The following is a 13660-nucleotide window of genomic DNA, read 5'->3' on the forward strand; positions in this document are numbered from 1 at the left end:
AGTCAAAGAGATACCAAGACTTTCTAGCTGGAATAATCAATCTTGAGCACTTTACCTTCAGACAGTATCATCTTGCTCCCTGCCTGCCTTCATTTTGCTCTTCAGCAGCTCTGACAGGTCTTGCTCTCACTTTGCAGGGTCTCCTTACAGAGACAAGATCACCATTGCCATTCTCCAACTCCAGGAGGAGGGAAAGCTGCACATGATGAAGGAAAAGTGGTGGCGAGGAAATGGCTGCCCTGAGGAGGACAGCAAAGAAGCCAGCGCTCTTGGGGTGGAGAATATTGGGGGCATCTTCATAGTGCTCGCTGCAGGGCTTGTTCTTTCAGTGTTTGTAGCCATTGGTGAATTTATATATAAATCAAGGAAAAACAGCGATATTGAGCAGGTGAGTCATCCATTTCCAGCTTGCCTATGTCTCTGGAAGGCTGAAGTTTGTAGAGGTGGTGTTGTCTTTGCTGGAGAGCAGATTTTGTATTGCAGAACTCTCACAATGCATTTCTGGCACTAAAGACAAGTAGTTCATTAATAAGAACAGCAAAGTGCCTCACCCACAGTCTAATTAGTATAGAACAAGAGCAGTTAATTTCTCAAACAATTTCTGCTTGATCTTTGAGATTTCAAGTATAAATTACATTGAAAGGAATAAAACACCACCGGATTTAATTTTTTGGCATTGGCATCAGCCGTCTGAATAACAACAGGAATGTACTTTCAAATCCTGAATCTTTTGCTCTAGAAAGCAGTTATTTCACAACCAGGGGTTTGCACACTGAACTGAAGCATATGCTTCAAAACAGGGAGATCTATTGAAAGGTGATGAATGCTACAGTAAAGTAAGAATATGGAGGTAAAGAAATTCTGGTTATGGCTCCACTGAGCTGTAATGAGCAATTTGAAAGGGTAGAGGGAAAACAAAGGAAATGCTGTGTATAAATCATGCCTTGAGTATTACAGCAGTTTGTGTGATAGAACCAATAATTAAAATAGAGTGCAAATAGCCATTTGCCCAACCACCAGACACTGCAAAAGAAAAAAGGCATAAGCAGCAACTCAGAGTCTGTTCTTGAAGTTGTCTGCAAACGCTCTTTCTCTGGCTGAGGGTAACAGTTTGGTTGTGGCCATGTCCTAGACCCTGATTTGGCCCTGAGTGGCTCAACAGCTATAGCTGTCCTGATCCTCTTCACTTCAACAGGACTTAACGTAGGGATGAGGGTCACACTGTATTACAGGATCTTTATGCAATCATCAAGAGGTAGGTTCATGTCAGCTAACTTCATGTTTCTGGAGATCAAGTATCAACTTCAAAGTGAGTTGTTTAAGCTCGCTTTGCACTTTTAGATAGGAAAGGCAGGAGCATTTCCATGGGCAATCCAGCTGCTTAATTCAAGGTGTAATCCTGCAAGGCTGATGGCAGAAATGCCAGAAATTATGATTAAGAAAAATAGCATTAATGAAGGCAACAAGAATGAGTTGGAGAAGAATAGAATAGAATAGAATAGAATAGAATAGAATAGAATAGAATAGAATAGAATAGAATAGAATAGAATAGAATAGAATAGAATAGAATAACAGAATAGAATTAACCAGGTTGGAAAAGACCTTTGAGATCATCGAGTCCAACCTATCATCCAACACTATCTAATCAACTAAACCATGGCACCAAGTGTCCCATCCAGTTTCTTTCTAAACACCTCCAGTGATGGTGACTCCAAAAACATTTTGAACTTGGTCTCAGAGGTGCAGTTTACACTGCACACAACAGTGATGCTGGGACATGAGATGAGTTGACACCTAAGTAAACACAAGCAGCCAAGGCTGAGAGCCTTAAGAGGACATCTGATTTTGGATAGATAAAATCACCTCTTAGTTCTTGCTGCTGGTAAGGGATCACCATAAGCCAATGCTACATGCCTCTTGTTCAGACAGTTGAGAGGAAGTGAGCCAAATCCTATCATGCAGCTTCACTTTCCAAAGGCACACAGTATTACTTTGGTCTGTGATGCCTAATGGCAACATCAGTGAACTTGGTCCTCACGGTATCCCACAAGAGAGGGCAGCTCCTGACCATGCAGTCATCTCCACATGTGCTTGAGTCTTCTTTAAAGGCAACAGCATTTTCTATGAACAACAGATGCAGCTGGTGTGGAGAGACTGTGCAGGACACATTAATCAAAGCATCCCTGGTTTTGAATAAATCAGAGGTAAAGGATGAATGCTTTTTGCACATACTGCATATTTTTATATTAGTACTTAAATCCTACTGAATAGTTTTAGTATAAAATGCATAAAGAATGCATCAATATCTTTGGTTCATTCATGTCTCAGGAGATCTTTCTTTCAAATATGTTTTGGAGGACAACTTCATGCATTTAAAATGTTTAGTATAAATGATAATACGGTGCAGAATATCCTGGAAACTCAGAGTTAGAGGAAGACAATGCATTCCTGAAGCACAGTTAAAGTAGACCTAAAGCTTTACATCATGGCAAAGTGTCAATTTACTCAGCAATGTGTTGGGTGAGTAACATAATATTCAGAGACACATACACCATTTCTAAACTTGTACCATGGTTTCACAGCAGTATGGTCCTTACTATTGGCACTTTCTTCATAATTAAAAACTTAAAGTGAGTTCGTGTAACATCATGTAGCAAAGTGGAATACCAGCTGTTCCAGTGTGACTTTCTAATTTCTCTCAGTTTGTTTTATTTCTATTCTGGTGAAATAAGATGCCTAGATGAAAAATGCTGTATTGTGCATATTATCACTAAGCTAATTCAAAGCATGAATCAAACAGAGTCTATGACTTTTCTGTTTCCTTAAATAGAGACTCTTTTACTTCAAATAGCTTTTGAATCTCATTCTCATATTTGTTTTTAATTTTGCTTCTTTCATTTATTTATTTTCTCCATTTTTTTTTCCTTTTCTTGCATGCAAGGCCTTTTGTTTCTTTTACGGACTACAATGTAAGCAAACCCATCCTTCCAATTCCACCTCTGGCACCACCTTGTCTACGGAGTTAGACTGTGGCAAGTTAATCCGGGAGGAGCGAGGGATTCGAACACAGCCCTCAATTCACACTGTGTAGTCAGGAAAGAAAAAAAGGTGTGTTCAATGGAAAGCATTACACTTAAACAGTGCACATAATGGCAAGGGTTGTACTCGCCAACAGATAGTTAATGACTTCAAAGTGCCTCTTGCTTCAGCAGGAGGTAAGCTTATCGAACACAAATTGTCAAAGTCCTGGAAACTCGAGCAGTTTAAATGCATGTCACAGAGAAATGATTACACCTGCAGTGAAGAGTGAGTGCAACAGACTGTGGTAGGTTTTAAGAATTATCACAATCTCTATGTACAATTTTCACCTTATTTCATGCCGTAATTCACCTTCTTCAGGTAAGAAAAAATATTTACCTCCTTTTTCATGTCCTACCAAACCTTAGTAAATTAATGGCAGTCTCATTACTAAAAGTGTGGAGAAATATTACGCTCGGCCTCTGCCAAAGCATTCAGCAAGTGGGCCAGGCAGTTCTTCATAAACCTCACAAAATAACCTTCAGGGCTCCATTAACTTTCTGAACCCCTATTATAAGCAGTCAGAGATTTTTAGCTGGCATATCTTATTCCCCGTGTCAATATTTAATGAATTTTAATTCTTCCATTTAAAATTCATTAACTAAAGACTCCAAGTAACTATCATAGCACAAAATCATATCTATCAGTTACAATTTATGCCATGCAATCATTAACATTTAAAAACATCTTCAATAAAAGCACCCTCAGGCACCCCAGTATATACCTTTCACACAGTAACTCCTTTGGCTGGCTTGAGCAATTTATGATGTTCATTATTTTCAGGCTTTGCAACATGGAATACCCCTGTATGGCAACATCAGGATATCAGTTTATATCAAACAGTAAAGCCTTGGCAATGCTTTGCATATTGAAATGCTCAAGGAAACTTTTGTGTACAAGATTGATACCGGATTGGTTTTATACCCTGGAAGGGTAGCAGTTTGATTTCTTCTAGTCCTCATCCAGTCTGGGGACTCTCAGGGCAGGAGACAATGGACTAGAAAGATGTTGTTGCCACCAAAAACATATGACCACAATTTGAGGTGCACAAAAATTATAGAAATGCTGGCTGATAGGATGTCATGAACTGTGACAAATAACCACATTTTCAAAATCTGATTACCTTTTATCTGTATTTCATTGTATTCTGTCTTACCTCCAGTTTCACCGATTCATTTCCCACCCCTAGCGCCTACTTTATGCTTTCTTGCCCGCTGCAGTTCCTCCTCATCAAACAAGTTAATGATCTGTTATATTGAGGGGCTATTTGTGGACTCTACTGCAATTAGAAAACTTGTTTGAGTGGATGCCTTCACACTCAGTAGCTGAAGTGCTGCAGTGAATCTCTGCTCTCTTCTTGAATTGTTTCTTTCATACCTAGCTCCTGAGGAAAGTCAGAGCATACATACTGGCTTGTGTTTTCTTTCTATTCATGGTACAATTCTTGGTCACCATTTCTTATGCTGGCAGTATGCTTAAGTATTTTCTGTGTTCATAGCTCAGTTATACCAATTCTTCTCTGCCACTGCTCAGCCATGTACATGACTATTTGTGTTCCATTCCATACACAAGATATTGTCTTGCTCGAAATGGCATTTTAACCTGTTTGAATAGGGCTTTGAAAGCTTTGGTTCTTCATAAAATGAACATTCTCTCCAGCAAAAGCCTGAATTACATCTTCTGTATTCCCAGCTTAAGAAAACACTTTTGTTTGCAGTTTCCCATTAGAAGAGACTTTAATTAAATTCAGCTTCTTTCAACTCTCAGAGGAGAAAGAAAATTCCTAATGTGTTTATCTCCATCGTTGCTCTACACAAAATGTCCTCTGGGTTGCAACTTCAACCAATTTTCTGATTGCTTTTTAGATGAATGCAGAATCCAAGAATGTTCTGTTACTTTTTGGGTAAATGTTTTCATATCTGTCAATGAAAGAGCCACACTGTTAGTAACAGTCGCCATTTCCCTGTGTCTAGCTGTCCCACAGACAACCTCACAGACTTCAGCTCGCCTGTGGGAATTGCAAAGCAGCTCCTCCTTTCCCTAATGGAGCTTCATACCTAGCTACAAAAAAAAAGTTGTTAAAAAAGCCTTACTTGCTCTTTAGCAGCTCTGCCAGCAGCTGAGGCAGTGAAGAGCTGGCATGTCACTTGAGTGATAACAAAATTATGCTTTCAAAGGCAATTTTTGCAAGCTTTCTCATGGCACCAGGAAAAGGCAGGTGCCTTCAGGTTAACAGTGAGGCTTGAGCAGGGCACAGTCCATAGCAACTCCGATGAAGTGCATGACACCTGGGAGGAATCCTGCATAGACATAAGCTTCAAAAAGTGTTAAAGCAGTGAAAGATTTTCCATTTGCCCACACTCTAAGCTTCTGTGACTGCTTAATTCAAAATTCAGCCACATAAAAAAACAAACAAACCTGTATTCACAAGTACAGATCACCCCTGAAGCTTCCTGACTTGCAGCCTTGCAACTGCATCCACAGACCAAGAATCAAGCTGGATACTTTCTAAAGTGTGTGTCAGCACGGGGACCTTGCTGTGCAATCAGCAACAGCCAGCAACTGAGCCTGTGATGGATGAGCTGCAACGGACTCCATCACTTCTGGCACTGCAGTACCAATAAAGCATAACCAGAGCTATTTTGGAAGAAAAATAGCTATGAGCATAGCCTTGTGTCATTTTATATTAATTTTAGGGTTTTTTTTCCTCTTGCTACACTTTACTCAGAGTTCCCAAAATATTGAAATTAATATGTGTTTGCAAAAAAATGGCATGTGATTTGATACAGGGGAGCCACCTACCACTGAGAGCAGAGGGGCTGTAAACAAACTAGTCCCAAGCCATCACCAGGTTTATTTGACTGGGGTCACTGTGCCTGCTTTTATTTAGAAGCAGTTTCTCCCCTCATCAAGCAATATGCAAACCAATTAGGCAAAGAGGAGGGAAGAGGGCGAAAGGAGAAAACAAGAAAAGAATGAGAGGAGCAAAGGCAATGAAATCACCACTTCAGGGAGCCAGGAGGAGGGTGGATTAACAACACACCTGCACTGTAGAGCTAGACCAAGCACAGCAAAAACACCTTCTCCAACTGGATTGGTATTTTCTCAGAGTACTGCCACAGTATCTTGTGTTCATGCCATCTCTCTAGGATCAAAGCCTTAAAGCCTCACATCTTTAGTTCTTTGTAAACAAAGGAGGAGGAGAAGGGGCAGAAAGAAAAAAAAATCTTCTATCTCAGTGAGGTTCTTGCAAATCAGAAGTTTTTTTGTGAAATTATCAGGTCAGAAAATTCACCCTGGTTTATGAGCATTAGCTTGAGTCCCTCTGTTTTCAGTACATAACCCCAGCACCCAACAGTGGCAGTCTGTGCCTTTGCTGAGCAGTCCTATGAGAGACTATCAAGTAGTTGTACTGATTTATTTTTTTCTTGTAAAGAGATGATTAAGGAGCAGTTTATATAATTGAGGAAGAGTTAAAATAATCCATGGATGATATGTCACCCTGTTTTGACAATCACTGTTCAATAGCTTCTGACAGTTTAAAAGACTTAATTTAAAGATCTCCTCATGCAATTAACCATCAGTGACAGAATATTCAGATTCTTAATGTGCATCAACAGAAGCTTTCTCACCAGGAGAAACTGCTTTGGATATTTTTCCTTTGGTGCACTAGGCACAAACAAATTACTTGTCTTTCAGCAGAAGACATATGGCAGTGTCCCAGATATGGATCCTTCACAGTGACAAGGGGACTGCATCCAAAAAAAATCCCTGATTTCTGTACTTTTCCTCCATGCCTGATCTGGTCAGGTTTTCTTCCAGAAAAAAATCTGGCTCACATCCATTGGTTTTTGTAGTTCTCAGTTCTCCAACACAGTGGTCTGGGGTTTGGGTTTGGGTTTCTTTGTTGGGTTTTGGTTTCGTTTGTTTGATTATTTTTTGTTGCTATTTGTTTTTACACTCTGTTAATAAAATGCTATTGAAAAGCCTTGTCCCCAGTGACAGCCCAGCAGTACAAACAGCAGATCAATAAATCCTGACTACAGACTTATTTATTTTTTTCTGGCTTGTTTCTACTTTACAAACCTTTAAAAATTCAGAATCTCTAATTATCCTAAAGCTTTACACAGTCTTCTGTAGGGGAGCGTAAGAAAGGATTTTGGAGCTTCATGACTAAGCTATTATAGCCTGCTAAAATGATCAAAGGGCAAAGACAAAGAGTCTCACATCACAAGGGGAGCAAAATCTATTCTGTATTTAAAGGATGGCATTTCCTTTTAGCCTCACATGCCAAGTCCTGCAGTATTTTGTCACTGCTAGAATAAGAAAGTTAAGCTGACTAAAAGCAAAATGTTAAACTTACTACTCTGTTGTTTAATGTATTGCTCTGTGCCTATGCTGCTCTCATTCTGGACAAGACCTCAAAAGTAGACTCAACAGCATCTGAAAATAGCTTTTTAAAGAAACTCTTTCAGTCTGGCTGTCCAAACATGAGACTAAAAGATCATTATATTACCCTTTTAAATGGAATTTTAATGTCACCATCCCCTTTTTAAAGGCTACTGTAATTATGCTGAAGATACGGTGATGTTCAGAGGACTAGCCTGGAAGTCCCTGCTGAATATGTTCCCTGTCAGTGATTTTCCTGCAAATCCTACAGTGCTTTGGCTCAGTTTGTAGCCCCTCTGTACCACTGTTTTCTACTGCTTGAAAAGTTCAGGGCAATTCCAGTTTTCAGACATCTGTTCAGTTTCCTAATTGCTAGGAAATAAACAGGATTTTGAACCGCTTCCTGGGACTCAAAAGAAAGTTCACATGTAGCTGTCTTTCTGAATGATTAATCAAACCTCTGAAAGTTCAAAGTATCATCGGAGATTGCTCTTTTAGACTATCTGAAGCTCTGTGTGAAGGCAGGGGGGCAGGAAAAGTCTTGTGTCTCACAGGTTTTTAATGCCCTTTGTCATCTCCAACCGGTTTTCTCGAATGTGCTAAGATCTAAAACACAGGAATATGTACAAAATTGGTGAGATTCATAGTCATGTCTATAATCATTGGAATATAGACTCACAGAATCAATAAGGTTGGAAAAGCCCTCAGAGATTATCAAGTCCAACCTGTCACCCAACACCTCATGACTACTAAACCATGGCTTCATCTTTGTAGGATAAGTCCAGAGTGCATTTAATTCATTGCTTCATGTTAATAAAACTCATGCCAATGGTGGTTTAAGTGTCCTGAAACTACAGCATAACTGTAAAAGTAAAGCTGCTTTTACAAAGCCAGGAGCTGAACCTGCAACATGCAAGCCAGAGGAAGCTATCACTGTAAGGCCTTCTTTTGTTCCTTGCTCAAGCCACTGTCTGTACACGATGTCCAAGTCCATTCCCATGTGTGTTGAGTGTGTGTGTGTGTGTTTTGAATTCTCTCATAGGTAATCAACCCACTGGGGTCTTGCGCTGCCAGGATGGCAATGGAGAGAGTCGTGATAAGACAGTGCCCTTTCAGATTTTGAATGGCTTATTTCTAAACTTTATTAGGTGAATAAATTTGATCAGTTTACAGAAAATATCAACAAGAACAGTAACATTTTTGTAGATAATGTTTAGATGACATTTTAGATAAAACTGTTATTAGTGAAGCAATATAGAAAGAGTGTCTGTATTAGGATATCACCCGCTTCACCCACTGCTTCCAGAGGGCATGGGGCTGCAGCAGACACTAACTCGAATAGTGCTGCAATTCATATGTTGCAGCAGCAAAGGGAATAATTATGCCAGCAAATTCCTGCTTATTACCAGCCAGTAACATGAAAAATAAGAAGCAGTACACTGCCCTGGCCTGTATCTGTTACATTCTGGGGCAGGCATTAATTAATAATAGCTTAATTTATGCATACCGAAGAATTTTAGATGAACAACAATTAAGTGTCTCGAAGACCACGTGAAACTATGGGATCTTAGCCTGTGTACAGTCCATCCCACAAAAGCACAATATGACATATGCAGGATCATACACATTTCAAGTACACGCACGTACTGATATCCAGAGCTCATCTGCAGAACTGGAGTTACACACATTATAGAGGCATTTATCCTGGAGAGGCGGAAGTTCAATGTGTAGGACTCACTTCACTGTGATCCCTTTGCTACCTTCAACAAATGGTTTATCCTTGATCCAGCTTACCTCATACCCCCTTTTGCATTTGAAAATGCTCTTCTAGAATAGTTGGTGATGAGGAAAGCTTGAAGTTTCTCCTTTTCAAATAATATATCTGGGTTTACTTTTTTTAGCTTGACTGAGGTCAGTGTTGGATTATTACTGGTTAAGAACTGAACATTGCTTACTTTGCATTGGTATCACTCTGGAAGAGGCTTTATATTCCATGCAGAGAGCCATGTTTGTGTGCTGTTGCTGTCATTTTACAAGAACAGTAGTTTTAACCTGGTCAGGGTTTGGTAGGAAGGATTTATTCAACTTGATGAAGGTAAGGTGCTTAAAGCTTTGTTTTACTCTGCTACCCCTGCTTCACTTTTCTATAAAGAATCCATTTATGCACATTTGCATGGAACTTTTTTCCTTTTTCATTGCCAGATACTTCCACTTAAAGCCTCTTTGTGTGGCTTGGGTTTTGGTTTTGGTTTTTTTCTATTCCTTTGTTTAGCATGTAATTATTCCAGCTGTAGATTTTGAAAGGATGTTTCCACTTACCCAAAAGGTTCTTCGCTAATGTTGTGTATTTCTAAACTACTCAGTTACCTTATTCTTGTGGTAATTTTCTCCTTTCTTCAAGACACAATATTTGAAAGAAGAGGATTGAGGACTGTGCTGTATTTCAGAAAGGACTGCTAATTTTGTGAGGGGAAAATAATTCAGCTGCAAAGAAATCTTCAAAAATAGTGTTCTTTGATTGCTCTGGTAGACCAATTGTTTTGTTTGGTTGGGTTTTGTGTGGACAGCTTTCACGTAATTTAAAATAGAAGATTTGTTTCTTCTTCTTCTTTTAAGGTCAGGAGGAAGTTTACCTATGGAAAACGGTAAAGTTTTATGGTATGAAAAAGGTAAAGTTTTGTGATATGAAGCCAGTAAAACATCACAGATGTGTCTGTGTAGAATTTCAGAAACATTCATAATCAGCTTTAGTTAAGCCAAAATGAAATTAAATTCAGTGGAAACCAAGTTGGCATAAAAACATGATTTATACAGACTTACCTATTATACCTTAGGGGCTTATTCAAAGCTGGCAGAACTCAGCAAAGAAGCTTTTTGAGCCTGCCAGTAAGAGTCCTTCCTTCTAAAAGCCACGATTTGCACAAAGAGTACGGCTGAACTCTGCCATCAATGAGAAGTGTTTAATGTCATTTCCATCTTCCACCAGTGTCTTTCTTTCAATGCGATAATGGAGGAGCTTGGAATTTCACTCAAACATCAGAAGAAGTTAAAGAAAAGGTCGAGAACTAAAGGGAAATCCTCCTTCACAAGTATCCTTACTTGTCACCAGAGGCGGACACTGAGGAAAGAAACCATAGCATGAACAAGAGAGATCCCTTTAGAGGAAATAGCAAGAACAAATGAAACACAAAACAAAACAAAAACATTGTTGCCTACAAGTTGATTGTGGTGGGATTTCTGGAATATAGACATCTACCTTGTTCTTCAGAAATTCTCTGTGGTTTCTTTTTTATTTTTAATCTAGAAGTACAGCAGTTTAAATGCTCACATAGACTGATGTACTACTAATCATCTGGGAAGTGTCTCACTATTTCTTCTGAGATGGATTTGTATGCTCACCTGTTTTGCATCTCTCTTCCCCTTCCCATGCATTGCTGTATGTGCTTTCTAAATAAATAAATAAACAAGAGACAGGGTTCTTTTTTCCAGGAGTCTGGGAGTGATTGTTTTTTGTCCTTTTGAAGAAAAGATTGCAATGCTACTGAGCACATCTGTGTAGAGGTCAAGACCCAGAGAAAGGGACCTGGGGGTACTGGTCGATAGGAGGCTGAACATGAGCCAGCAGTGTGTCCAGGTGGCCAAGAAGGCCAATGGCATCCTGGCCTGTATCAGGAACAGTGTGGCCAGCAGGAGCAGGGAAGTCATTGTGCCCCTGTACTCAGCACTGGTGAGGCCACACCTTGAGTCCTGTGTCCCGTTCTGGGCCCCTCAGTTTAGGAAAGATGGAATGCGTCCAGAGAAGGGCAACAAAGCTGGTGAGGGGTTTGGAACACAAGCCCTATGAGGAGAGGCTGAGGGAGCTGGGGTTGCTTAGCCTGGAGAAGAGGAGGCTCAGAGGAGATCTTATTGCTCTCTACAACTACCTGAAAGGAGGTTGTAGCCAGGTGGGGGTTGGTCCCTTCTCCCAGGCAACCAGCACCAGAACAAGAGGACACAGTCTCAAGCTGTGCCAGGCTAGATGTTAGGAAGAAGTTCTTTACAGAAAGAGTGATTGGCCATTGGAATGTGCTGCCCAGGGAGGTGGTGGAGTCCCCATCACTGGAGATGTTTAGGAAGTGACTGCATGGTGTGCTTGGTGACATGGTTATTTGATTAAGCAGTGTTGGATGATAGGTTGGACTTGATGACCTCAAAGGTCTTTTCCAATCTGGTTAATTAATTCTATTCTATTCTATTCTATTCTATTCTATGCTATTCTATTCTATTCTATTCCATCCCATTCCATTCTATTCCATTCTATTCTAACTAAAGAAAAAAACATACAATTAACTCATGAAAAATTACTACAAAAAAGTATTAAATACAAAGGTATCCAACAATGAGTTATTTCCACTTTGTCTGATACTGTCAGGAACACTCTTCATGTTCTTTTCTGTGAGAAACTTTTTTTCCCTTATCTTTTCTCTTTCCATTTTCTTTTAAAATACAATTGTTAGCTAATTCTATGGCTGCAGGTGCTAGGTGTTCAAAAACAAAACTCAAAAAAGTAACAATCAGTAAACAGGGGAAGGCGACACTGACGTTCTCAAACTGCCATATCATCCAGCTTCTGATACTGATAAAACAATTCTTGGCTTAAAAATTAAAATCTCTTAGAAATTAGAGCCAAGAATATTCAATTTATAATTGATCTTGACCACAAAGTTAACAGCATCTGACAGGAACTCAGCCAAGAGTTGGGAAATGAGAATTTTTCTTGCAGTTGCTGAGGGCATTAGCAAAATGCTTTAACAATGAGGGAGAAATTAAGTCTTTTTTGTGAAGAAAGCTGTGACTGGAGAACAGCAATGCATTATAGCAGCAGATCCACCCCCTGCCCCCTTAAACTGTGCCTTTATATTGCAGAAAGTTGAAGCATGTTTGTATCTATTGCTATGTTGTTTCTGTAATTCTGTTGTTCCTGGGGCTTCTGTTGGTGCCAGCTGGTTAGCTCTGAGGGTGACTTTGAAAGGAAGCAGGTAAAATGTGGGCACATCCACACTTTGAGAGACAAGGGTAGGTGTAGGAAAGTGGTGCCTCATTGGCTGGAAGCTGTACCCTTGCCCTGCTACACACCCAATTAGATATGTAGACCTAGCGTGTTCAGGGCTATCCCACCTCTATGACCACCTCTAATCCCAAGGTAAGGCTGGAAAAAGGGAACTAGAAAACTGGAGCCACTGATTGCTTTTCTGCACAGCACATAGTGCTGGGCGAGCATGGGTTGTATCAACAGTATTTGCTTCAAGCTGTGACAATGCTCATCACCAAGATGCTTCAATGAAGCAGTCTGTTTTATTGTCCTTCTTATATTCCCCCAAGGACCTTAGTGCTTACCACTGATGGCTTTTCCCTTGTATCCATGGTCATTTCCTCTGCAAAAGGAGAAAGTGATTTGAAAGCCTTTGAGTGTAGAAATCGGTCTTCCACTTTCACCTCACATTATTGGTACCTGCAGCCCACTGTGAGCTTTTACATTACTCTGCATGACAAGATCAATCTGCAATGAACAGTATTCCTTACCAAAGTCCTGCTTCAAAAGGGGTACATTTTGATACTGTTTTATAGACTAGAAGACACCTCTGTTTATTTAGCCTTTGCATGGCTGTCAAGTTTTCTAAACCTCTCACTATTACCACTGCTTTCCACAAGGCTCTCTGTAATTGCTCTATATCCTGCTCAAAACACAAAAACTAGATCTGCCTGTCCACCCATACTGAATGGGTCTTCTTGTGTCTCAAAGGTCATACTGCTGCTCACACTCCTTGTGAGGACATCTCCTTGCCTGAACTGGGCAAGGTGGGTGACCCCTCCATGATACAGCAATCATAGTTTTAGGGAGCGGACAGATGCTATTCACCCCTCCCCAAAGGAGTAAAATAAAACATTCCACACAGGATTGGAAAGAAGTAGAAACTTAAATGGGAGTACTGTTCACAACAATATACACAACAATACAAAAACATACAAAATTACCCAACAATTTTGGGGACAGGGTGGCTGGAGAGCAGCCAGGCAGAAAGGGTTGTTAGCCATTGGAATGTGCTGCCCAGGGAGGTGGTGGAGTCACCATCCCTGGAGGTGTTCAAAAAAGGATTGGATGTGGCACTTGAAACCATGGTTTAGTTGTCATGAGGTATTAGGTATTAGGTTG

General features: G+C 40.1%; 1 protein-coding gene across 5 annotated transcripts in view; it reads left to right on the forward strand.

Moving 5' to 3' along the window:
- Window positions 1-10956, forward strand: part of GRIK1 (glutamate ionotropic receptor kainate type subunit 1) — a 166668-nt gene extending 155712 nt beyond the window's left edge. For 2 of the 5 annotated variants that reach the window (XR_008462499.1, XR_008462498.1), the window contains 3 exons: window positions 138-388; window positions 2942-3399; window positions 10454-10559. Coding sequence is in view for 3 of the 5 variants with exons in the window: in XM_054166089.1 (XP_054022064.1) it covers window positions 138-388; window positions 10454-10609 (407 nt within the window). In the remaining 2 variants the exon portion in view is untranslated. Of the gene's footprint in view, window positions 1-137; window positions 389-2941; window positions 3400-10453 lie in introns of all 5 variants that reach the window. The other 3 variants (XM_054166089.1, XM_054166091.1, XM_054166090.1) reach the window with 2 other exon arrangements.
- Window positions 10957-13660: the final 2704 nt, after the last annotated feature.

This window comes from Dryobates pubescens, chromosome 12, assembly GCF_014839835.1.
Source record: "Dryobates pubescens isolate bDryPub1 chromosome 12, bDryPub1.pri, whole genome shotgun sequence".
NCBI classification, from domain to species: domain Eukaryota; kingdom Metazoa; phylum Chordata; class Aves; order Piciformes; family Picidae; genus Dryobates; species Dryobates pubescens.